The sequence below is a fragment of the Xenopus laevis genome, chromosome 5S (assembly GCF_017654675.1).
Source record: "Xenopus laevis strain J_2021 chromosome 5S, Xenopus_laevis_v10.1, whole genome shotgun sequence".
Taxonomy (NCBI): Eukaryota; Metazoa; Chordata; class Amphibia; order Anura; family Pipidae; genus Xenopus; species Xenopus laevis.
The window spans coordinates 8,333,734-8,358,814 of record NC_054380.1 but is presented as its reverse complement, the minus strand read 5'-3'; the positions used below and the strand labels follow the sequence as shown (position 1 = coordinate 8,358,814).

The window sequence follows — 25,081 nt, the reverse complement described above, 5'->3', positions numbered from 1 at the left end:
AACTTGATATTAATCCCCTTGGTTTGGGAATGTCACATACTATCTTAAATAGTGTAGGTAATGCTACAGACATTTGGGCTGGGGGGGGCTGTGTGACTATTCTCCGCTTTGTTTTTTTTCTGTCTTAACATATAACAGAGGAATTTGAATGGATTAGTGCAGGAATATCCTTATTTTTCTATAAGTGCTTACCGTTTCAAACCTTTTGGCCAATTCAATTTCATCTTCATTTCTCACCATTTCAAAGAAATCTAAATGCCTGTGTATGACACATGGGAAGGTCAGTGTCTAAAAATACCCCAAAATACCGACTTCTACATATAACTAAAAACATTACTTCTTAATGGCCCCAACAATTAAATACTGAAAAAAATACCTTATACTACATAACCCTCCCAAAATACCAAAGACAGTCAAAAAACACTTGTAAAAAATCCCCTGTCTATTAATAGATAGATAGATAGATAGATAGATAGATAGATACATAGATACATAGATAGATGGATGGATGGATGGATAGATACAGTAGATAGATGATTGATGATAGATAGATAGATAGATAGATAGATAGATAGATAGATAGATAGATAGATAGATAGATAGATAGATAGACAACCACATACAGAATGAGAGAAGGGCATAGTATACAGAATATAACTGGGAATACTGTTTTGGGGTCTATTTGGAAATACCTGTCCAACGTTGCATTCTCATGCCGCCTCAGCTTGTCAATGACAGGCTGTATTCCCAACATCAAGAACTCGTACCGAAGATGTAACCGGAATTCTAAATTATCCTGCAAATGAAATAGAAACACATGACATCCAGCCTGCCTAGCAGCAGTTCCAACTACCCCCCCCCCACACACACACGCACACTTTGGTGGCTCTGACTCCCCACAACCTTTATTATTTTTTTTTTTCTACCATAAGTCCCCTGTCAAGCTGGGGGGCCCAAATCAGAAATGCCCCTTCTGTCCTACCCCAACACCATACGTCCCTAGGAAAATAGCAGCTTCTTCAGCAGAATTAGATCCAGTGCCGGATTTACATAGACCCCTAGACCCGCTGCCATTCATCACCTCTGTCCCATGCACAAATTTTCATCATCAGGTCGGGAGAACTGGGGATTGGTGTACAGGAAAATAAAAAAAAACTATTGTATCTCATGAGCAGCACTAGAGCTTCCAAACCAATGTGGACATGCCGCCACCCTAAAATCCTGCCGCCCTAGACCCAGACCTTGGTGGCTTTTCCACAAATCTGGGCCTAATTAGATTCTAACTACTACACTGCCCCTCTTGCACCACCTACCCTGTAACACTTCAATTATTCTATATTTATACAGAACTACAGCAGGAAAATCTGCCCTAGGCTTTATATTTATATTATATTTACTTTAATTATGATAGAGATCCTATCCCAGAATATTCTCAGATTTAATGCTGCAGGTTTCCGAGCCACATTAATCCTACAGAAGGGAAAAACTGCAGTTTGGGGAGAAGGCATAAACTATCCTGTAACACTGAAATGCAAGACCTAGATTGTTCCTGTCAGGATGCAAAAGGCGCCTCACCTCTTGTTTAGGAAGTGTCTTTAGGCTCTGGTGTGTGATATAAAACAGGCCATATTTTGACTGAGCATTAGTAATGGGAATCATTAACTGTAGGGACTAAGCCTGTAAAACCCACAGCAATGCAATGGATAATCCCAAGATTTCACTCCAAATCGACTTGAGAACAACCAGGCTTTATCCAACTGATCCACAGCGACTGAGAAGCCTAGAGCGAATATTTATGTAAAAATATATTTACCACTAACAATAAGGCAGGCTACACTTGGACGAAAATGTTGAACTTGATGGATGTGTATCTTTTATCCGTCTCTGTCAAATTCTGTAGAACTAGGTATACTTTCTAGTAACTGTCCAAAAAGTGGATGAGGAGTCCCTTTCCCAATACTCACCTCTCCGGCACCTGCATTCAGAACAGCATTGATAAAGGACATTATTGCAGTTTTGAGGTTGACTTCATCCCGGTATTTGCCAATACTCCTGTCCAACTCATTCAGCAGGGTCTACAGGTAAAATCAAAAACACACAATATCAGTTGTCTAGTCAGGAGAAGTCACGACATGGGAGAATTGTTTCTCTTCTAAAAGTCAGTACCAACTTAACAGATCTACAGGTCTTCCAGATACATATCATAAAATAAAAAAGTGATGCATAAAATGGTGTTCGTTTCAAAAAATTGTTAAAGAATGAATAATGTGTGAACAAAATTTTGGTTTTAAAAAATCCATCAAATGTGATATAATTGTTGACATTCCAAACTGTATTGTATTGCAGATCACTACTAACAGTGCCAAATATAGAGGGTGCAGTTGGACAGCAGGGCAAGATGAGATAGAAGGGCATGATGGATTCACTTCTGAAAGATGTAAATAGTAGGGTAAGATTGTGACAGTAGGGTAAGATGGAGACAATAGGACATGGAGACAGTAGAACATGATGGAGACAGATCACTACTAACAGTGCCAAATATAGAGGGTGCAGTTGGACAGCAGGGCAAGATGAGATAGAAGGGCATGATGGAGTCACTTCTGAAAGATGTTAACAATAGGGTAAGATTGTGACAGTAGGGTAAGATGGAGACAATAGGACATGGAGACAGTAGAACATGATGGAGACAGCAGGTCAAGGTGGTGAAAGTCAGGGCTGTAGCTAGGGGTAGGCAAAATAGGCATGTGCCTACGGTGCAACAATGTCTGCGTGGGGTGCTAGGTATGTACCTCTTCTGTTTGCGTACCTATTCTGTCTACAGGCCTTGTCCTTCATCCACCTACCACTAGTTCAGGTTGTTGTCACATTTGCGGTGAAGGGCAGGTTGACTGGCCAGGTTGCCAAAGGGCACCTGTCTGACTTGGCCCAGCACTGGTGATAGTAGGGCAGGATTGTAACAATAGGATAAGACGAAGTAGGGCTCAAGATCGAGATAGTAGGGCAAGATGGAGACAGTAGGGCAAGATTTTGAAAGAATGGTAAGATGAAGACAGAAGGGCAAGATGGTGAAAGAAGGGCAAGGTGGAGGCAGAAGGGTGAGATGGTGAAAGAAGAGCAATATGGAGATATCAGGGCATGATGGAGACAATATGGCAAGAAGATGGTGATAGTATGATAAGTCAGACATAGTAGAACAAGATAGAGAGGGTAACACTTTATATAAGTGTTGCTCAATTGAAGCCCTCCACTTGATGTAGAACTCTCATGTGCCACATTCCAAACATATATATGAAAAGTTCACTTCACTTGCACTTGGCTGCACTAAATTCTGAGCCATTCATTGGTTTCTTATTAGATCTGAGTTAGCACAATAAGGCCAAACAGAACAAATGCTTTTTCCCACAGTTCTGGTAGCAGGCAGAAGGACAGCAAGGGAAGGGGGTGATCCAGTCACTATAGTCAGTTGAGTTTAAATGCCCAAATAAAAGGTTTGACCCCATGTCATAAAATCCTCCAGGCACATGAGGCTGCACTGAATGTCATTGTCACCAAGAAACCTGCAGGTGTAGAATAAGGTTATACACTTGTAAATATCTGGCAAGGAATTCCTACAACAGAATGAGGCTTTGAAAGCAAAGAGTAGTAATGTGTTTGGGGATTGACAAGGAGTTTGGGGAGTTTCAAGAACATCAAGAATAGTTTTACATTTCATTTTGTTGCACACAAAATGTTGTAGATTGTGCTACATGAAAGAGCATGGAATATTGTGCAAAAGTACAAGAGATTTATCCCAGATTTTCCTTGGCATGTTCTATTCCTTTACAGGACACAAGGAGATCGGTAGGCTCTGTTATTCTCCAAATCACAAATAGATGAGTACAATTTCCATTGTTGGGATGTATCTAGTTCTCATGTTAAATGAATGATGTGAAACCCATGGTTCCAGTGACGCTTGGCTCCTAGTTGAGGGGGGGGGGGTGAGGAAAAGCAGATGGTTTCAATCAGAGAGAAGTCACTCAGGCCTGGAAATAGGATTCTCCATGATCATCACAAGGGGAATGTTGTATTCAGAGTTCTGTCTCTGCCGCGTCCTGTCATACTGATGTAAACTATGAAACTCCTTTTTTATCAATAAAATGTTTTTTTTCTTTTACAGCATAAATTGTATTGTTTGTCTCCTACCTTTCTAGTTTATGTGACTCTCCTTCAGCTAACCCTCCTTATATTTGTCATTAGTCTACTTTATTTGACTTGTCTTCAATTAACCTTCTTGTATCTACCACTTCTAAACTTTATTTTACTTTGTCTTGATTCCTTATTTCTTATTTGGTGCTGCACCTTAAACCACTTCCCATTGAGGGAACGGGAAACACTTTGGTTGGGAGGGTATGGACCAATCAGGGACCTATAGATAATCTAACAAGACCAAAGGCAAGATGGTAATAATGATACATTTCCTCTCTATGATCACATCAAGAAATGAATGGTTATGGTACATTTGACCCATTTCCCTGATTTATGTAGCATTCATTGCATCACTAACATCATTAGCATATGCTGCGCTATCTTGTCTCTATCATCTCATGGACTGAGGAATCCCCTTGTTCTGTTCTCCAGACTCCACACCAGTAAGGTCCTTGAGTTGTAGATCATGGATCGCAGCTAATAAATCTCACATGTTGAGCTGAGACTGACAAGCCTCTTTCATTAAATTTTGTCTGCACTCCATGTTGGGTCCTGTCCGTTTATCTTGCATTCCTCTCTTTTTGTGTCTTGCACATGGATATCCCCAATGGTGTAACCTTGTTTCAACTCTGCTTGCATACCCACAGACTCGGCTTGTAGTTTTGTCAGGCTTAAAACCCACAACATAATCCCTTCCAAAGATGTTTGGGAACTCCTTTCCCAAAACAAGTTTCTGTTTTGGTGCATTCTTCCTTCTGGAAATTGCTCTATTCTTCCTAGAAATATCAGTTTTTTGGTGTTCTCCAAACTCACATCCGGGGAAGATCACTTTAAATTAACTTAGTATATTTAAACATCTGTAAAATTGATAGGATTTCTAATTCCTCAATTACACTGAAGAACCAAGGAGATTGGATTAAGTGTAATTAGGAAGTATAAGGGGGCTGCTAAGGGAACGTCTACAGAAGTGGGCCACAAAACAGTAGTTGTAGATAGAAAGGGTGGACATAGCAGGTATTATAGGATAAGACTGAGACATAGAGAAAGATGGCAGCATGGAGACAAGAGGGCAACATGGCAAGTATCAGACATAAGGCAATATACAGATGGTTTGGAAAGAAGGAGACAGAAAGACAAGACAAAGATTGTAGTTCAGTGTGGCAACAGTAGGACAAAATGGAGAGAGGTGGACATGATGATTGAATGTAGAAAGATGGAGGTAGGACAAGATGACTGGGCCATGTAGAGATAGTAGGATGAAATGGCAACATTATGGAAAGATGAGAACATTGGGGCAAGAAGAAGATAGTAAATCAAAAGGGAGGCAATATAGTTACAATAGGCAAGATGGTGACAGTAGGGGAAGAAAAATATAGAAGGGAGATATGAGAACAGAAGAGTTAACTTGTAGACAGAAGGGGGTGATGGTGGCAGAAGGGCAAGATGGAGACAGCAGGAGAAGATGGAGCCAGTGGGGCAAGTAAAACGTTTAACAAGTGTTGCTCAACCTGCATAACCATTTGCTGAAGGGCCCTTCCAAAGTTCCCACCACCACTTGCCAGAGCCCCCACCACCACTAAAAACAGGTCGGAAGAGGAATTCTTTGTTGTATGCTGTGATTAGTTCAGATAGAAGGAATGCAAGAGAAGTGACCGTGTTGTGAAATGTGTTAGTGCTACTGGTTCCATCCATTAAATACACAGGGCTTGGAGAATAATCCTTCTTGCATCTGGACTGTACCAGAGCCAAGCAGTATGACTTCTCCTGAATTCCAGATGTCTTGGTACTGACTTCTAGTTCACACTTTCCATTACAAGCTCTTATGAATTGTAGCCACATAGTTTCCATTCCCCCGATCATAAAGCACTTGTTTCGCTGCACCTTCCGGCTGTACGGCTTGTGTTTGATTATTGGGAGCCGGCCGCAACCATCGTCTGATGTTTCTCCTAAATGCAAATGAGCAATGCAGGCATTCTCAGTTTCCTAACACAAGTCATGGGATATTTCAGGCTGGTTTCAGGCTGATGGCTTTTATTTGAGAGTAACGAATGACAGAACAATTAATCCCTCTCCAAATGGCTACAATGTAACGACAGAGGAAGCAGGTTTATGAAAGGGGATCCATGGAGATGTTCAAATTACTGTACACCCCTGGGTAGCAAGGTATGACAAAATAAAACCTCCAGTTTATGTATAGAGACCCCTATTTGGAGAAAAATTGTCTGTTAAAACATCATCTGCCTGTAACAATGGGCTTTCAGGGAGTGCTGGGAGTTGGACTTTAACAGAATCTAGAGGGCTGCAGTAATGCTAATATTAATAATACCTACCAGTTATTATAAAGTCCAGTACTATATCATTTGCACTATAGATGGGGACATATGGATTTTAAAAAAAATCACATTTCCCTTTTTTTTTGGTTCATTCCATTCGGGATTTTAATTTGAAGCCTTTAGACCACAAACAGTTTAAAAGGTCCTACACTCTCTCCCACACCCTAACTAAGGACCACCCCCTATGCTTGTACATCTCATATTTACTACAAGGGTACTTAGTGGGCCCCCAGCAGCCACAGGGCCTATTCCCTAAATTAATAACATTGCTGATAACATGTCATTTTGCCACTGTTGGACTTCACCATACTGCAATACTGCTGTGAAAAATGCATTACGTGGAACGTAAAACGTGGGTGCAGACATAGACCCACGGAGCACCTTGCAGAGAGTTATAATAAGAAGACCTGAACACAAAAAATATCCAAAGATATATAAAATAGCTTTGTTATTGTTCTGACTTCCCACCTTAGCACTGAAAAATATTAAAATGTTCTACTATTGAGAGAGGAGGGATAGGACAAGTGGTTCAGATTTTTCTCATGCACCAGACTCTGTGTAGACATTAATGTGGCTGCCGTTCCCCCCCACAGGAATTCACACTTTCACTGATGTGGATTTGGGATGAGGACAAGAAATTGGTCCGGTCTGAACAACTGTGCAATTATAAACTTTATTTAAAATAACAAGCTGTCTCGTACGTCAGTTTCAGCGCACCATAAATTTCTGGCTCTGACAGTTGTGGTGTAACGTGACCCTCAGACTCAGATGCAGAGGTAAAATTACTGTTGTGTTACTGACTGTCAACAAGGGAAAGTATTGAGTTGTTTGCTTGGGAGGTGGGGTTTCTGACTGGTGTCAGTCTAGACAGAGTAGAACTTCCCAAACTGTGGAGTCTTTAGGGTTCCAGAGATCTCAGATTTTTTGAGACCTTTGGCCTACCCTTCCCAGAACCATCAAGACAATGCACTGCAGTAAAAATATTATAGTCTTATATGAGAAGAGTGTTGTAGTTCTACTTTAGAAACAATAGTAAGGCCCAATCTACAATGCACAATGCAAAGTTTATAGAATACAAAAGTAAAAAAAAAGTGCAAGAATGAGCAATTTAGCTAATTAAGGGAATAAAAGATCTCAGTTACAGGCATAGGTCTACCACAAATTATCTGAGCAAAAGTCTGAACTTGATAGACATGATACATTTTTTTCAATCAAGTATTTGGTCTCTAAACCCATGCAGTACCTGGAATCGCGTTCGTTCTGAAGCATAGACTTGGTAATGTAACATGGCTTGAAGCACCTTCTTGTGCCCATCTGGGACTAAGCACACAGCTCCTAGAATCTCAAGGACAGCGATCTTGGTCTTGAAGTTCTCTGTCCGTAAGCTCTGGGAGATGATGTTGATGCTCTCAGGATGGGCCAAAACATGGGTGCGTCCCTGGGAATTATTCATAAGTGCCTTGATACATCCTATAACGGATGTGTGTATTCGACTCTCTGAGGTTTCATAGTCCATACTCTTCAGGAAGTTCAACAGACAGGTCAGGCCATCTAACTCAATAAACCTTGTTACAAACCTACAGCAGAAGAAGAAAAAAAACAATTCAGATGTGCAAATAATTCAGTTGGTGCCATATAGTGCACTTACACATTCATTTACTAGCTGGAGGGCCCTAACACTTAGCTTGTAGTGTCACCGCTAAACAGGGAAAGATTTCTGCAGATGGAGAACAGTAGCAAAGAGGACTATCATGGAGTAAAGAGTATGTTCTTATCACCATAATATATCTATCCTGACGGGTGCTAATTCCCATCCAACAGTGGATGCCCAGGCATCTGGATAGAATGCCTATTTCATCTTTTAGATACTCTTGAAAGCCATCTTGGAGTTTAGTTAAAAGTTTTTTGATGTCCTTGATAGTCTTGAAGCTGTAGCTGAAAGGTTATTTCAGTACCTTACATCATGTTTAGATATGTTTGTTATGAGCCAAGTGGCCATTTTGGGCCCCAAATATGGGCTTGAACACGATCAATCTAAAAAACAAGTAACTTATAAGAAGTTAGCAACAGTTAAAGGGTCCTGTATACCAGGGGTTTGTGGTCTAATATCATAGGGAAGTAACCAACCCTGGAATGTCCAGTAATGATTGGATCGTAGGCTGTACAATCCCCCGTTTTATTAAAATCAATACAGATGATATCATCTTGGGTTCCCTTTTACTGTTGCATTGGCAGATAAAACAGTTGGATATTTTTCTTCTCAGCTAATGAATGCACTATGTTTCAATCTTCTCCCTAACAGAAGTGGCAGTAATAGAATTAGGAGCCTTATTCTGGATATAACAGCTTTACGGAGATGATTCAGTTCTGAGCACAAATAATATTCATCAGTGCCGTTAACGTTATAAGGAACTTGAGCCAAGACTCATACGCGGCTTCAAAACACAAACACTGGAGCAGACTCTCCCTAGTGACTTGTTGGGCAGAGCGAGCAACAGCAGAAATGTAACTTATTTTATAGGAAAGGGAGGAATGTCTAGGTTTTTGCTGATTTTCAATAGAATGTAATGTACTTCTGCGGATTTGTGTTGGGCATGCTCCAAGAATAACCTGTTCCTTATATCAGTGTTTAATATAAAAATAATGGAGGCCATCCAAGCTTTGTGTCACCAGCCTTCCTCTCAGAGGAATGAAACCTTTGCTTACGTATGCCTAATTCAGGCGTTATTAGCCTTTGTTCCTTAGTCATGGTCATCCTAGTCAGGTGTCACTAGTCTTTCTTCCTGGGGAATGCAACCCAAGGTCAAGATCGCCATAGTTGGGTGTCACTAATCTTTCCTCTTGGGCAATGAAACTCATGGTCATCATATTCAAGTAGCTCTGACCTTTTCTCCCTTGGGAATAAAACTCAGGGCCAAGTTTCTTTTTATGTGACTATCCAGCCTATATTTGCTTTAGCTGTTGTTGAGCTACAACTTGCATTATCCCCAAATAGCCTCCCGCAGGTGGATGGTGGTTGCTGGGAGCTGTATTTCATCAACAATTTAAGAACCAAATTTAAACAATCATAAAAGTGGCAATTTTATTTTACTAATGCCATCTAACCTCACTAACTCTGCTGATCCACCCCACTCTTTAGCAGGTCCAACTCTATAGGTGTCAGAGAAACAGTTTCTCTTTAGACCCTCTAAAACAGTTATGACCATGGTCCACAGTATCCATTGCAGAATTTATACCAGTGATCCCCAACCAGTAGCTCATGAGCAACATGTTGCTCTCCAACCCCTTGGATGTTGCTCCCAGTGACCTCAAAGCAGGAGCTTATTTTTGAATTCCAGGCTTGGAGGCAAGTTTTGGTTGTAAACAAACAGGTGTACTGCTAAACTGAGCCTCAATATACTGTAGGTTGACAATCCACATAGGGGTTACCAAATGGACAATCACAGCCCTTATTTGGCACCCCAAGAACAATTTTCATGCTAGTGTTGTTCCCCAACTCCTTTTACTTCTGAATGTTGCTCATGAGTTCAAAAGGTTGGGGATCCCTGATTTATGCCAAGAGTTTTAGCAACAGACATTCAGATTAACATAGAAACTAAGGCTGGGAAAAGATACATGCCCATCTAATCAAATATGCAACAACCCTATATACAGAATATATACTAATAATATTCTTAGTACAAAGTGGATACAGATCTTGTTTTAATTGCCTGTGAATCAGCTAGGGTTAGGCAGGATCTGACTGAAGGGTTGAACTGATGGGGGTGGTGGTATTTTCCATTCTCAGCATCAGTGTTACTAAGTTAGACATATACTGCAAACTTAATACAGTAATTGCCAAAGATAAAAAGCTAATGAGACAAAAATAATCTGGCTCCACTCCCTGACATCAAATGACCTATAGAGGAGGCACATTGGAGCGGCTTTGGCCCCTGTCCATGACTGGCATTCCAGGCTAATTAAGCTCAGGAAAAGCCAATCTTCCTTTTCATAATATTCAGAGCAGGAAAGCTGACATCCCTAAATATGAACTTGCATGGGGGGAGGTCTCTCTCTCTCGGCACGTTCAGAAGGTGAGTGGGTTTGTAGAATCCCCAGCTAAACTTCTTCCATTCGCCATGAAACATCTGTCCAGCAGTTTTATCTGACAAGAGCTAATAAAAGTAAAGTGGGACTAAATCTTGTAGCACTGTGATAACAAAACAACTCATTTCCATGGGAACAAGAACAATATCTGCAGGCACAGTCAGTGGGAAATATTTTCTAGCATTACATTCAATTAAAAAATAAAATCAGTAAAAGCCTTAAACTCCCCTCTCTTGCTGCTATACCGTTTGCAATTTACAGCAGCCATTACCATGAGAGATAGAGGGGCAAATTCACTAAGATTCGTAGTTGCGCCAGGCGTAACTTCGCCACATTTCGCCAGACGTAGTATCTCCAGTGCTCCGCAAATTCACTAAAATCCGAAGTTGCGCACAGGGGTAGCGTAAGGTTGCGAAGTTGCGCTAGTGTTGATTCGCTAAGCGAAGCGAAGTTACGCTAGCGATGGTTAATTTGCATACAGTGCCAAATTCAAATTTCAATGGAGGAATACGTAGAATCACTACAAATGCCTGGGAAACCTTCAAAACATCAAATAAAATTTTTTTTTTGCCCTACACATGTGCCCACTGTATAGTTAAGTTGCCTTGAGTTAGGAAATGTAGGGGGGAAGGAGGGGAGCCCCAAAAAATTTTTCGATCTTTTTCAGCCTATCACCCATAATACAGAAAAAACGCCAGCGTTTTTTGGGACTTAGAAAAAATGTGAACTTTTTTTGAAGCAATCCCTATCTACTCTATTGCGCTTCGCCTGGTCTGAGGTGGCGAAGGAAGTCTAGCGTAAAAGGTAGCGTTCAGTACACTGCGCCCGTTAGTGAATTTGCGTAGTTACGTCCGTAGCGAAAATTCGCCAGGCGTAAGGGTGCGAAGTAACACTAGCGAATTTACGCCAGCGTTCGTTAGTGAATTTGCGAAGTAACGAAAATGCTCCACGCTAGCGAATTGACGCTAGCGTTAGGTGCTTCGGCGCTTAGTGAATTTGCCCCAGAGGATCTAGAGTTTTAGCTGAATATGATTTATATACATGTTAAATCCACGTTAATTGCTAATGCAATTGCTGCTAAAATTAGTATCTTGTTTGTAGTTTGTTTAAATTCTTTACCACATGAAACAATGTACCTTCATCCAGCTGGATATTATAACTGTTCCCTTTAATTATAAGCATGTGGTTGTAGAGATAAGGAGCCTGCAGGCTAGTTAGGAAATGTATGTCTGTGCATGACATGGCCTGAGCTCTATTAAACATGCCATGCTCATCTACATTGATTTCCATTTGGGTTTTTTTTTAGGAATTTGGCCCATGTCCACCCACTGGCCCTGTGCCCATTTGGCAGCCGAGTTGAGTCTCTGGAAATTAGTTGAGACACAGGACTTTAACTAAAAACTTGGCTGCTTCCACCTATTAAAAGGGTTTAACTCAGTGCCAAGAAGCTTGAAAGAAGAGTTTAGCTGTGAGTGGAGCGCGGGACTTTGCGCTGCTGAGCTGATATTCCCCTGATTATTAACAGATGAGCTGATTTCATTTCATCAAACAAACGCAGCTGCGCGAGATGCGGCCCCCAAAAATCATTGTGTGTGCAGTTTGGCTGCAGTTGCTCGTCATGTTCTGTTATCAGGATCTACTCTGGGTGAGCTTGTTGGTTAATAGGCCCTTCAGAATATCTGGCATTTGCAGGTGGTAAATTAAAATGCACCTTGATAAATTTTCTGTTTATTTTACACAGGTTTTTGTTTTTACACCGTTTTTCTGGGAATTTAATTTTACGCAGCATGATAAATAGACCCCCTAAAGCAGGGGTCCCCAACCTTTACCCGTGAGCCACATTCAAATGTAAAAAGAGTTGGGGAGCAACACAAGCATGAAAAAGTCCCATGGGGTGCCAAATAAGGGCTGTGATTGGCTATTTGGTAGCCCTTATGTGGCTGGCAGGCGGCTCTACTTAGCATTATAGTTAGTTTTTATGCAATTAAAACTCTCTTCCAAGCCTGGAATTCAAAAATAAGCCCCTGCTTTGAGGCCACTGAGAGCAGCATCCAAGAGGTTGGAGATCAACATGTTGCTCACGAGCTACTGGTTGGGGATCACTGCCCTAAAGCAAGACTAAGCAGCGCTAAGCCTATATAAAGGCAAAAGTCATTTTTTAAGTATATATTTGTTTATATTATGGGATCATGTAATATCTTATGCATGCACAACTATTTCCTTATCCAACAAGAAACAATATGGCAGCTCCTATCTATGGATATCTAAATACAAGGGCAATGAAGGTTGGAACTCTTGATCTGCTGTCTCCACCTTGTCCTGATGTCTCCATTGTATATATAGATTTCATTTTCAAAGATATTTGCCAAGTATTTATATGTCTTAAAATGCAGATTCCCCCACAATAAAATTTGGGTGAAAACCAAACTTAATCCAAAACTAGTGATGGGTGGAATTCATTCGGCAGGTGCGAATTCGCAAAATTCGCGAAACGGCCGTGTAAATTCGCTGGCGAAAATTTGCCAGCGTCAAAAAAAATGGACGCCGGCGTATTTTTTTTCCAAAAAAAAGGACGCCAGCTTCAAAAAAATGGACGCTGGCATCAAAAATGGACGCCGGCGTAAAAAACGAGACGTCGGCACTGTTTCGGTAATTTTTCGCCGTTTCGCAAATTTTTTGGCGAATCGAAACAGCGCAAATTCGCCCATCACTATCCAAAACCCAAGATTTCCGTGTGAACTATGAACAAAATACAGAATACAAATGGTGGAGACTTACTTGGTGCATCTGGCACACATAGAAGCAACCCTTTTTATACGTTAGTCAGCAATGCAGAGAGTACTCTATTTGTGACTAATGGAAAATTACAAGGCTATAGCATTCTCCGCTAGTTTTGTGTTCCGTGCTTTCTATCATGTGTGACAGACTCTGCTTGCAGTTTCAGCCTTACCTAAGTCTCCATAATCCACAGGGGAGCTGACCTGATATTAATACCAATAGTAGACACATGTACAACAGCATATTATGTAATACGTTTTAGATACTTTATATAAGATTTGGGGAGATTTAGTTGCCCGAAGACAAATCACCTCTTCTTTGGGCGGCTAATCTCCTCCTAATGCCTCACGAGAAAAATTCAGGCGACTTCAGAAAACAAAGCTCTCTGAGTGCAGAATTTAGATTCTAGCCAGCATGGAGGCAGTTTGGGTAGATAAGTCTCCCGAAGAAGAGGCGATTTTGTCGCCAGGTGAGTAATCTCCATGAATCTCCACATGTTTCCCTGCCCTTAGAGAAAGTTTACCGTCTACTGTGGTGGCACTGGTCAGGTGGCCTCAACTTCCACATGGAATTTTGGTCCCTCTTGTCTGTTATCAGTCCTACGTAGCTCCAACCTTTGAGGTGAGCCGAGGACAGCAGGAAAACATACCAATGACTAACTGGTTCCAACAGGTGGCAGGCTGCTTATATACAGTCTATATAAAGATAATATGTAGAAAAAAATTCTAGTTTTTATTAGTATCACCAAATTGGCAGCCTGGGAAATTATATTCATATTTAGCAATAGTTATAACTGTAGTCATTATTTTATGGGAGAAAGTCAGGCACTCTGTCTGGAGGAAGCTACTGAGCACATGTACGTTGATATGATCCTTGCACGGAACTTTGTTTACTTCTACTGGAGCCATTAACTCATCAGGAAGAAGACAATTACTGCCTTGACAAATTGCTTCACACCAGTTCCTAAAGACTTACATGATATCATCATTACCCCTCTTGAACTTGCAGGGAAACCAGAGCTCAAACCTCTTTTTGTTTAATTATGACCGAGGCACTTTCAGCAGTCACAGAGATACGTGGGACGTACAGGATTAATAGTATATTGTGTACTGTAATGCTTGTTAGATATTGTTAGTAAATACACAGAGTATGTCCCTTCTACAAAACATTTGATGGAATGACATGATGTCACATGATGCGTGGCCTACTGTGTCTATCTTGATCTACTGGCTCCATGTTGTCTTACAGTCAGTATGTTGTTCTACTGCTGGCATCTTGTTGTACTGTCTCCATTTAGCCCTGGTGGGTGTCACAATCTTGCCCTACTGTTGCCATCTTGTCCTGCTGTCTCCATCTTGCCCTACTGTAACAATCTTATCCTACTGTCTCCATCTTGCCCTGCTGTCACCATCTTGCTCTACTGTCTCCATCTTGTACTACTGTCTCCATCTTGTCTTACTGTCTCAATCTTGTCCTACTGTCTCCATCTTGCCCTACTGTAACAATCTTATCCTACTGTCTCCATCTTGCCCTGCTGTCACCATCTTTCTCTACTGTCTCCATCTTGTCCTACTGTCTCCATCTTGTTTTACTGTCTCAATCTTGTCCTACTGTCTCCATCTTGCCCTACTGTAACAATCTTATCCTACTGTCTCCATCTTGCCCTGCTGTCACCATCTTGCTCTACTGTCTCCATCTTGTCCTACTGTCTCCATCTTGTCTTACTGTCTCAATCTTGTCCTACTGTCTCCATCTTGCATCTTGTCACAGGCTAGCGCTACTGTTTCAATCTTGTCTCAATCTTGTCCTTCTGTCTTCATGATGTTTTACTGTTACTGTGTTGTCCTTCTGTCTCCATCTAGCCATTTAGTGTTAATCGTACCTTACTGTCTCCATATTGCCCTTCTGCCTATCTTATCCTACTGTCTCCATCTTTTCCTACTGTCTCCATCTTTTCCTACTGTCTCCATCTTGTCCTACTCACTCCATCTTGCCCTGCTGTCCCTGGTTTGCCATACTGTCATCATATTTTGTCCTAATGTCACGATCTTGGCCTAGAATAACAACCCTGCCATGCAGAAATGCCCCTGAGAAATGATTCTCCTCTGAAGTTTAATAAAAGATGGTGCCTGCTGGAATGTGGACCAGGAATGGTAGATTTCAGCAAGCATGCTGGCAGAAGGGCAGCAGAGCACCAAAATATATTGAAAAAATATTTCCCGCAGTTAAAACATAGGTAAAGCATGCATGCTTTATTGTATTAAGAGTTTTAATGTGCCAAAATAATTTGGATTGTTTGGAGTGATTTATATAAAGGGCCCTTAACGTAAAATGCTATTCAGTGTGATTTGTATTTACTGTAATCACAGTGCCATTATTATAATATTTACAGAGATATGCTGATGACTAGCACAGATCGCATCACATTCAGAAGTACAGTTATACCTCATTGGCTGGGTCCTTAATGCCGTCTTTAAGTCCTCTACTATTTTATTCCTCATTTCTGTATCCTCTTCATCAAAGGCATACAGTGTCTGCATCTGTTGGCAAAGGTGAGAAACTAGTTAGAAGGTTCAGTCAAGCACAAATCCACAAAGCTGTAATAATCAGCAATATTAAGTTCTCTAATGGAACAAATATGGCAAACTTTATAGTTTTATAAAGTCCAGCCTTAGATAGTCAGAAGGTACAGGGAGTAATAACAGCCCAAAGGCTAAACATGTTGGACTGTCCTACACAAAGTCTATCTTGACTGGGGTCCCCACCACCACTGAGAGGTCACAGGTTTTCATAGAGGCATTGAACTTTGCATATGCTTCGAATTCACAACTGGGTTAAATTTTTTTGTTTTGTTGTGATATAAATGAGCAATAAACATTCATTATAGCTGATAACATCCCAATGTGCCATTTATAAGGCTCTTGTTTATTATAATTACTGATACTTTGGGTGTTGGGTAATACTGACATCTATATAGCATGCTCCCTGATTTTAACTTGGGGAGAAATAGGTTGCACGCATTTGTTCTTAAAAGTGAAACGTAGAGAAAATACCACCCTTTTTCTTAAACCTTGCAACTAATCCAACCCAATGTAGCCTTTTTCTTCCATTAATGAATTATCTTGGTTTCCAGAACAAGTCCAGAATGTTTCTGTAACTTTCTGACCTGTCTCCCTGACGCAGAAGATGTCAGAGGTCACTAGGCGTATCTGCAGTGACTTATGAGCGAATGATGAATGGGGAATTTTTCCTTAGCAGGAAGAAGAAAGAATGTCCCATCTTTGAACATAAAATTTGGGGCCCTGTGCTCCTTATTATGAAGACAAATGATTTGGATTAAACATATGTGTAACAAGGTAGCAACACCATCAATCTCTCCTGGAAGAACAGGAATGACAAACGCCAGACATGGTAGATCAGTTACGCAACTGAAATCACACATGTTTCTCTAGAATTGAGTCTTCCTCTTGATTAATGATGCCAAGGCAGGAAGTGGATAGATCAAACTAAGGAAATATGTTTGGCGTCACTCAGTTACTGTAGGTGCAACAAAGTCTCAATTATTGTCTCAAAACTCAGGCAGCTAACAAGATAGGACTGGGCCTATTAATAAACTGTCTGAACAGTAAAATTGGTCTCATTTGGTCAAAATGTTCTATATGTTGAATCACTGTACACTGATGAAACTGTTCTATTGTCAACATATGAAAATATTTCTTTCTTTCATAACAGTATACCACTTTCCTTAATTTTTAGTAAAATGCTCTTCCCCTTAAAGACTGTTCCCAACTCACTTCTCTAATTAATCTCCTCTGATCTGTGCCCCCACTCTTCTGCTCCCTACACTCATCCAAGATTCCAAGGGGCAAATTCACTAAGATTCGTAGTTGCACCAGCGTCCGCTTCGCCGCACTTAGCCAGGCGTATTTTCGCCAGCGCTACGCAAATTCACTAAAATCCGAAGTTGCGCTCAGGGGAAGCGTAAGGTTGCGAAGTTGCGCTAGCATTAATTCACCAAGCAAAGCGAAGTTACGCTATTGATGCTTAATTTGCATACGGCTCCAAATTGAAGTTACAATGGAGGTACCGTATATACTCGAGTATAAGCCGACCCGAGTATAAGCCGACCCGAGTATAAGCCGAGGTACCTAATTTTACCTAAGAAAACTGGGAAAACTTAATGACTCGAGTATAAGCCTAGCCACAACTACAGCACTGTCTCCCAGCAGTGCACATTCCGCCAAAGCGACCCCCCAGCGATCAACCGGACTTCTTTGCAAAGTTGATGGTGACAGAGAATTGCCAAACTGATTACTGTGTGCATTGTCCCCCTGTCCCACTACCATGTGCAGAGGGTGCTGTGTGATATTGCCATCACTGTTTATCCTTCATATAACCAACAGAGGGTGCTGTGTGATATTGCCATCACTGTTAATCCTTTATATAACCAACAGAGAGCGCTGTGTGATATTGCAGTCACTGTTAATCTTTCATATAACCAACAGAGGGCGCACTGTTATTCTTTCATACAACCAACAGGTGGCGCTGTGTGATATTGCAGTCACTGTTATTCTTTCATATAACCAACAGAGGGCGCACTCTTATTCTTTCATATAACCAACAGAGGGCGCTGTGTGATATTGCAGTCTCTTCCCAAGGGAACCGTTGGAATAGGAATGATTAAAAGTGACTGCAATCTCAGCTACTGCCCGCTGACTCGAGTATAAGCCGAGGTAGACTTTTTCAGCACATTTTGGATGCTGAAAAACTCGATTTATACTAGAGTATATACGGTATATGTAGCATCACTACACAAGCCTGGTAAACCTTCAGAACAGCAAATAAAATTTTTATTTTGCCCTACAAAATAAAATCTACTGTCAACCTATTTGTACTTGTTTCATTTTTTTACCTTTTTAAAGAGGATCATGGAAACCAAACCTAATCAACATGGTAACCTTATCTTGGATCCTTTCCCATAAATTATGAATTACTGTTCTAGAATCAGGTTGAAACTTCTTTCACTGAATTTTTTCTTCTCATTCACATATTGAAGACTTTCCCTGGGGTTGCCCTGTTTAGATATGAAAACAAAACCTGGATTCCTATGTATTTGCCCAGAAGGATAATGAGACTGGAAACTGCTCCGTGTCCCATTAAATCTAAATTACATGGCATATGTGAATTTTCTAGGAATTCCAGTTATATTACATGCAATCTGGAACCTAATGGTTCCTATTATATATGTGCATTTGGTATATCAATTATCCTAAAACCTTGGAAAGACCCAGAGCTGTGCCAAACAAACCTGTCCTTTCATGGCTGCTAAGAGAAGATTTGGCTTGATGGCTGGCTAATAACAACGTGGTTATTACATGTGCCATTTGCAAAGTAATGATCCGTAGAACTCAATGATTTCTGCTGAACATCTGGCAAAAGGCAGGGGATAAAGAGTTTTTTTTTTTGCTGAGAAACACTGGAAAGCCTCTGTAGATAATAAACTTGCATAGAGCACAGGGGTCCCACTAATAGTTAAACGTTAAATAGACGCATCTCACAAGTGTGGCCTTGCCTTACCTTACTTATCATTTCTGCTGGGATTCTAGGGATGGACGAAAATGAGCACCGTATTTATCATCATTTGCCAATAATGTCCATAATCAACGTAATTCTGTTGGAGGTTTAAGGGGAATATATCCTACAACTAATTAATGTATGTGGAAAAACAGTGACGTAACTAGAGGGGGCGGGCCCTGGCGCGGGACGCGCTGCCGGGCCCCCCGCCCCCCCTCCGTACACCCGGAAGCGGCTGGGAATCGCGGTGCATGAGCTGCCGGGGGGCCCTGAGGGGGTGCAGGCCCAATCGCACCCCCTGCTCGCCCCTGTAGTTACGTCACTGGTAAAAAGTAATTATGTATGTTCCCTCACAGCTACATTTTTATCCAGAGAGAACAACCCCAAGTTAAACAGTCTTTTCTTATAGTTCCATTCCTTTTCCCATTTCAGTTGCACATCTCTCTCTCTCTCTCTCTCTCTCTCTCTCTCTCTCTCTCTCTCTCTCTCTTTCTCTCTCTCTCTCTAGAGAGGTGAGGCCTTATCAGGGACCCATAAAAAGGCACCCTATTTTGGTCAACAATTGATCATGACTCAACCAACCAATCGGAACATAAAAAAAATAAATGCCCCAAGACAATCCTAGCCTTAATGGGTTTTCCACACTGCCCAATAGATATATATCTAAACCCAAACCAATATGAGGTTGGAGTATTATCAGATATGTATTGTGTATTGTAATTGTATATGTATTTTAGTTTGGCCCCATACTCTGGCCCAACTCAGTTTGAGGTGTCCAAGTTAACAACGAAACCCAACTTGCCTGATGGGGCCCTATGTGAATGGGGACTGCCATGTAACACTGAGCATAAAATACATATTCCCACATAATGGAAGTGCCTTACCGCCGCCATGGAGTTGATGCGATCGATGTAATAATCAGGCCAGCTGGTCGCGAGCTTGTTTGGGTCCTCCTGTTCCTACAACAGCAAAAAACGAAGGAAGAAGTTGATACCTGCTCCATCAATACAAATCACTTTATTGTCATAGATATGCAATTATAACTGTAAATACAGGGCAGAGTAAGGTATTTAATTAAATAAATGTACAATAGTGGGAAATTACTTCTGATGATTTATTCATTTGCACCAGCGCTGCTACTCAAAACAACTATTTGGTTCTTTGTTGATTGGCTGCTAAGGGGCAATTTTAGTGCCTGTTAAGCAATGCTCATTGTGGTCTCATGCACAATGCTGATTTATGGGGCTGCCTTTAAACCCTAAACAAAGGCAAACCTATATTATACAGTACATATTTACAAGCAGTGGATCAAACTCACTATTTAGGAATTTAGCCAAACCCCCGAATTATTTGTGAAAGATTAGGCCGACTGCCTAACCAAATCCTAAATTGGACATGGAAATGGAACCGTGCATGTAGCATGCAGTTAAACATTTTTTTTTTAATCCTTGTTTGTGTGACAAAAAGTCACATGAGTTTAAGGAATCACATTTGGTTTGGTCAGGCACTTGGATTCATCCAAATCCAAATCCTGATGAAAAAAGCCTAATCCCGAACTGAATCCTAGATTCAGTATATCACTAATATTTAGGCCTGCAGCCAAGACATATATAAAGGTGGTCCAGGGCAAAACTAAACCTTGCTTAATGGCACACAGTGAGACTAGTTTTTATACAATGTCCAACTTTGCATCCTGGCAGTAACCAATCCATAACAAGAAATCAGATTTTTCTTTTACTGTTTCACTGATAAGTGCCATGGTGAAATCTGAAACTTTGTGGGGTCTATACGCAAACTTTAAAATAAATGGCACACACAGTTTCCTAGCATCTAATTGTGAACTACATCTCCCTGTATCCTTTCCAACTATAGTTGTAGTTACCCCACAGCGGACAAGCCACACGACTGGAATCTCTGTAAAACCATTTAACAATCAAAATTACAGCCCAGCAAGGCGCACCCTGGGGTTTCTAGTCTATTAGAAAGTGTTAGAGTATCAGCAGTATTACACAGATGCTTATTCCATATGTCGTCCTGGCTCCATCAAGGGCTCAGGATTAAGTCAGCAGAATTCCGCCCGCCATACTGGCGACTTTGGCAAGTTCACTTCTGATTTGGTTACATCATTATCACTGAACACTCCAGGGTCATCCTACATAATAATATATCTGTTCCTCTCTATCCACCATCCCCACGCACGTTCATGTCTCCAGCCCTGCCTGTGGATTTGTCATTATATATTACAGTAAAATCCCACATTGCGCTAAAATGGCAAAAAGATTTATACAGAGGCACCGCAGAGTTTTATGGCCCTTCCTATGTCCAAACACAAGAATGTCCACATGATGAACCCATTCAGCCTGCCTGCAGATAGTGAGGATGTACAGTGACATTATAGCTTCTCCCATAGGCAGGAGACATTATACAACTACTTTTAAAATGTGAAGTTATACTGTCAGCACATAACTGCTCATCTATATAACTGAGTTTATTCCTATAGATAATCATTAAGAGGACATTTTTAGCTAAATAAGGCAAAGACCTTTCAAGGCAGCATAGATTCCCCCATAGAAACACAAAAATGAAAAAATTGAATTTAACTGCATGTGTGTTTATTCTGATGAACGTAAGCTGCCATATTAGTTGCCCTTCTGTTATTTACTTCCTAAGAATATATTAAGCCCTTTCCACCTTCCTTCTTTTCTGGTTTTTCTTCGCCCACCCTTGGTTAGTGTAATTGCTGACTATTCTTAATAAAAGTAATTGCAAAACTCAAAGAATTGTTACTTTCACTTAACCCTGACTTTGCAATATTTCCCAGTGTGGTTTTAATCTAGAAACAAAGAGCTTGGAAGGCACACAACCTAAAGGTACAAACACTACTACATACAAGTATTAGTTTCATGGTATATTGATGACAGTCAGGATGATTGAATGCATCTCTAAGTGCTTCCACTCCCATTGGTTGAAAGCAAGTTGTTGACCTTCTATTTAAAATCAATGAAGGTTTGATGATTACCTTCATGTAAAAAATAATTGAGGATGTGCCATGACATTCCAGTCCCAATGATTTAAGATATGTTGATGAACTTTCAGTCCTAATGGCTGAAGACATCTTCTTGACATTACAGTTCTGGTAGCAGAAGTTTGTCATTGACCTTCCAATACATATAATTGAGGTCATATCAGTGAGATTCCAGTCTAAGTAACTGAGAAATTGCCATTGACACATTTTCAGCTCCATGTGAATCCAGTTATTTTCCTAGAGACTAATGTCAAATTCCAAGTGTCTTTGATTAAAGCTGTATAAAGTCAATCATTTCTGAACCAGCTAGATTCTGTCCCTGTGTATCAACTTTGATTCGGGCTGGGATACATAATACTGTTGAAGATACATAATACTGTAGAGATAGAGAAGTTGCTATAAGACTTTATTTTTGTCATAATGGTCTTGATGTCATGATTAATGTCACTGCCTGTGTCTGACCCACAATCTACTAATGAACCCTGATTCCTGTCTCTGTTATGAGGAGTCATACCATCACACCGGGCCCTACACCATTTTCAGCCCTTAAACTTTGCTCTGGTTGATACTCTGCCCACACACCTGACTCTTTACCATACTTAGTCCTTCCACCTAGATCTGCACACTACTCAGCCCTTTAACAAACTCAGTTCAAACACTTTGCTCTGCACCATATACTCAGCCTTTATACCAAGCTCTGCACCATTCTCAGCTTTCACTCTTGGCTCTATACCAGTGATCCCCAACCAGTAGCTTGTGAGCAACATGTTGCTCTTCAACCCCTTGGATGTTGCTCCCAGTGGCCTCAAAGCAGGTGCTTATTTTTGAATTCCAGGCTTGGGGGCAAGTTTTGGTTGTATAAAAACCAGGTGCACTGCCAAACAGAGCCTCCTGTAGGTTGACAATCCAGGGGCTACCAAATGGCCAATCACAGAACTTATTTGGCACCCCAAGAACATTTTTCATGCTTGTGTTGCTCCCAAACTCCTTTTTCTTCTGAATGTTGCTCACAGGTTCAAAAGGTTGGGGATCCCTGCTCTATACCATCCTGTCATCACACCTAGCTCTGCACCATAGTCAGCCCTTATATCTAGCTCTGTACCATACATAGTGCTCACATAGTCCTCACACCTGCCTTTGCCCCATACCAATGAACAAAACAATTATAAAAGCGAGTTCTGTCTGGCCTGGATACTCCATGCCTAGTATCCTGTATATAGTTACTAATTGATTTCTAAGAGGCAGTGTTTTATACTTATTATTTATTATTGTTATTTGCCCTTTTGTACAAATACCTAAATAACCCCTAAGGATTTTATTTTGGAAATATTTTTATTTGCTATTAAAGATTTGTTGGCATAAACTGGAATATGCTCAGTGTGTCCAGATTCCAGCTCCCTTTCCCTAGAGTACCATTTATCTTGATTAGGCTTTTAGTTGCATTTTTATGTCCACCTTACATGACCCTCATTTTTTTTATGAATCCTGTCCAAATTTCCAGGCTATATTTCATAATATAGAAAAGCAACTGCTTTCCATGTGAGTTTTGTCAGGGCACATCATATAATATTCTGGCAATTTCTATGCTAAAGTTCTGTATTGCATGTAATAATAAAGGGTTGCAGAGTTTTTTTCCAGCTGAACAAGATGTGGGTGCAGTGATCTCTGAGAGATGGTTTGATCAAACATGATTGTTTTATAATCTGACTGTGATGCTGTTCTGTTGCAGATTTATTAAAATACTGGGCATTGGTCAAAAGTGGAGAGATGTGGTACTGCAACTCATATATAGGCATAGATTTCAGTTAATTTTATTTGCATCTCTTTAAAATAACAGAACTCTTGTTTTAATCTGCTGGACAAGCATCACAATGTGTCAGTTTTAAGGGGAAACAATAGTATTTTTATTACAGACCAACAATATAAATCCAGTGCAAGGGTGGGTAGAACTATGCAAATAATCGTCTTAGTGCACTTGTGGCTAATTCTGGGAGTTGTGTAACACGAATACAAAGAATTGATACACAGTGGGATAACATACTACATTTGGATTTCCCAAGCTGGGGGCCCAGGGCCCTAATTCTAAGATACGGTATATTCTTTGGTTGCTTTGCTTTCTGTTCCTACAGTAGAACAAGGAAAGACAAATGGAGATAGTTTTGTTGGTTTGATGGATGTGGGGGATTAGACTCTGGGTTAATTCGTTACAGAATTCAGCACCATCATCAGGCAGTGGGGGGTTGTGTGTGTGACTTGGCCTTGAATTTTTATATCTCAATCAGTTCACAGGGGGAACAATCCATGGGGTTTTAAAGAAAATATGTCATGAAAAAATAAGACTTTCAAAGAACCCATCTGCTGGTGTGTCCAGACTGTGAGCTCTGCTGTACATGAATCCCACCTTCACAGACAGTTTTATGCGTAAATGAGGGATTTGGAAGAGTGGGCGAAGGGCTTCTGTGCATGCCGGGCCACTATCCTTCCATCATTTTATATTAACTGGTATAACCAGTAGTTAGCACAAGTCAGTTGCCCTGAAAGACTGTTAGTATGGGTTAGAATATGGCTAGGGTTTCACTAGCAATTACATTATAAATAGCTTGACAATGTTTAATGTATGCAAATTGGAAAGTTGCTTAGAATTATTATTTTTTCATTATCCAGAAAAAAAAGGTTTTGGGTAAAATTCCACTTTAAAAGCCAAGGAGGGTTATGTAATTAAAGGCACTAAATTTGACCAGGTGCAGTAACCTATAGCAACCAATCAGCAGGTAGCATTTACTGGTCACCTTAAAGCAAACATCTTATTGGTTGCTATTTGTTGCTGCTCCTGGGCAAACTTACTGCCTTATATTACATATGGGGGTAGGTCTTTTTTCCGGTGCTTTGTGGAAATATCTCCCAGCAATGATGTAGACACTGTCAAATAGAGATGCTGTAGGTGCAATATTAGGGTTGCCACCTTTTCCAGAAAAAAATACCGGCCTTCCTATATATTTATCTTTTTCCCCTATTAATAACATTGGGATCAACCATCATTTTTACCAGCCGTGCCGGTAAAATACCAGCCAGGTGGCAACCCTATGCAATATAGACCCAG

The 25,081-nt window shown here is 40.7% G+C and overlaps 1 protein-coding gene across 2 annotated transcripts in view; it reads right to left on the bottom strand.

Annotated features, from left to right (window-relative positions):
• Positions 1 to 25,081, bottom strand: part of daam2.S (dishevelled associated activator of morphogenesis 2 S homeolog) — a 142,835-nt gene that overhangs the window by 57,683 nt on the left and 60,071 nt on the right. For both annotated transcript variants that reach the window (XM_041564209.1, XM_018264898.2), the window contains exons 4-9: positions 19,841 to 19,915; positions 15,828 to 15,922; positions 7,762 to 8,095; positions 1,965 to 2,075; positions 693 to 796; positions 193 to 259 (exon numbers count right to left, since the gene is read on the bottom strand). In XM_041564209.1, coding sequence (XP_041420143.1) covers positions 193 to 259; positions 693 to 796; positions 1,965 to 2,075; positions 7,762 to 8,095; positions 15,828 to 15,922; positions 19,841 to 19,915 — 786 coding nt within the window. The remainder of the gene's footprint in view (positions 1 to 192; positions 260 to 692; positions 797 to 1,964; positions 2,076 to 7,761; positions 8,096 to 15,827; positions 15,923 to 19,840; positions 19,916 to 25,081) is intronic.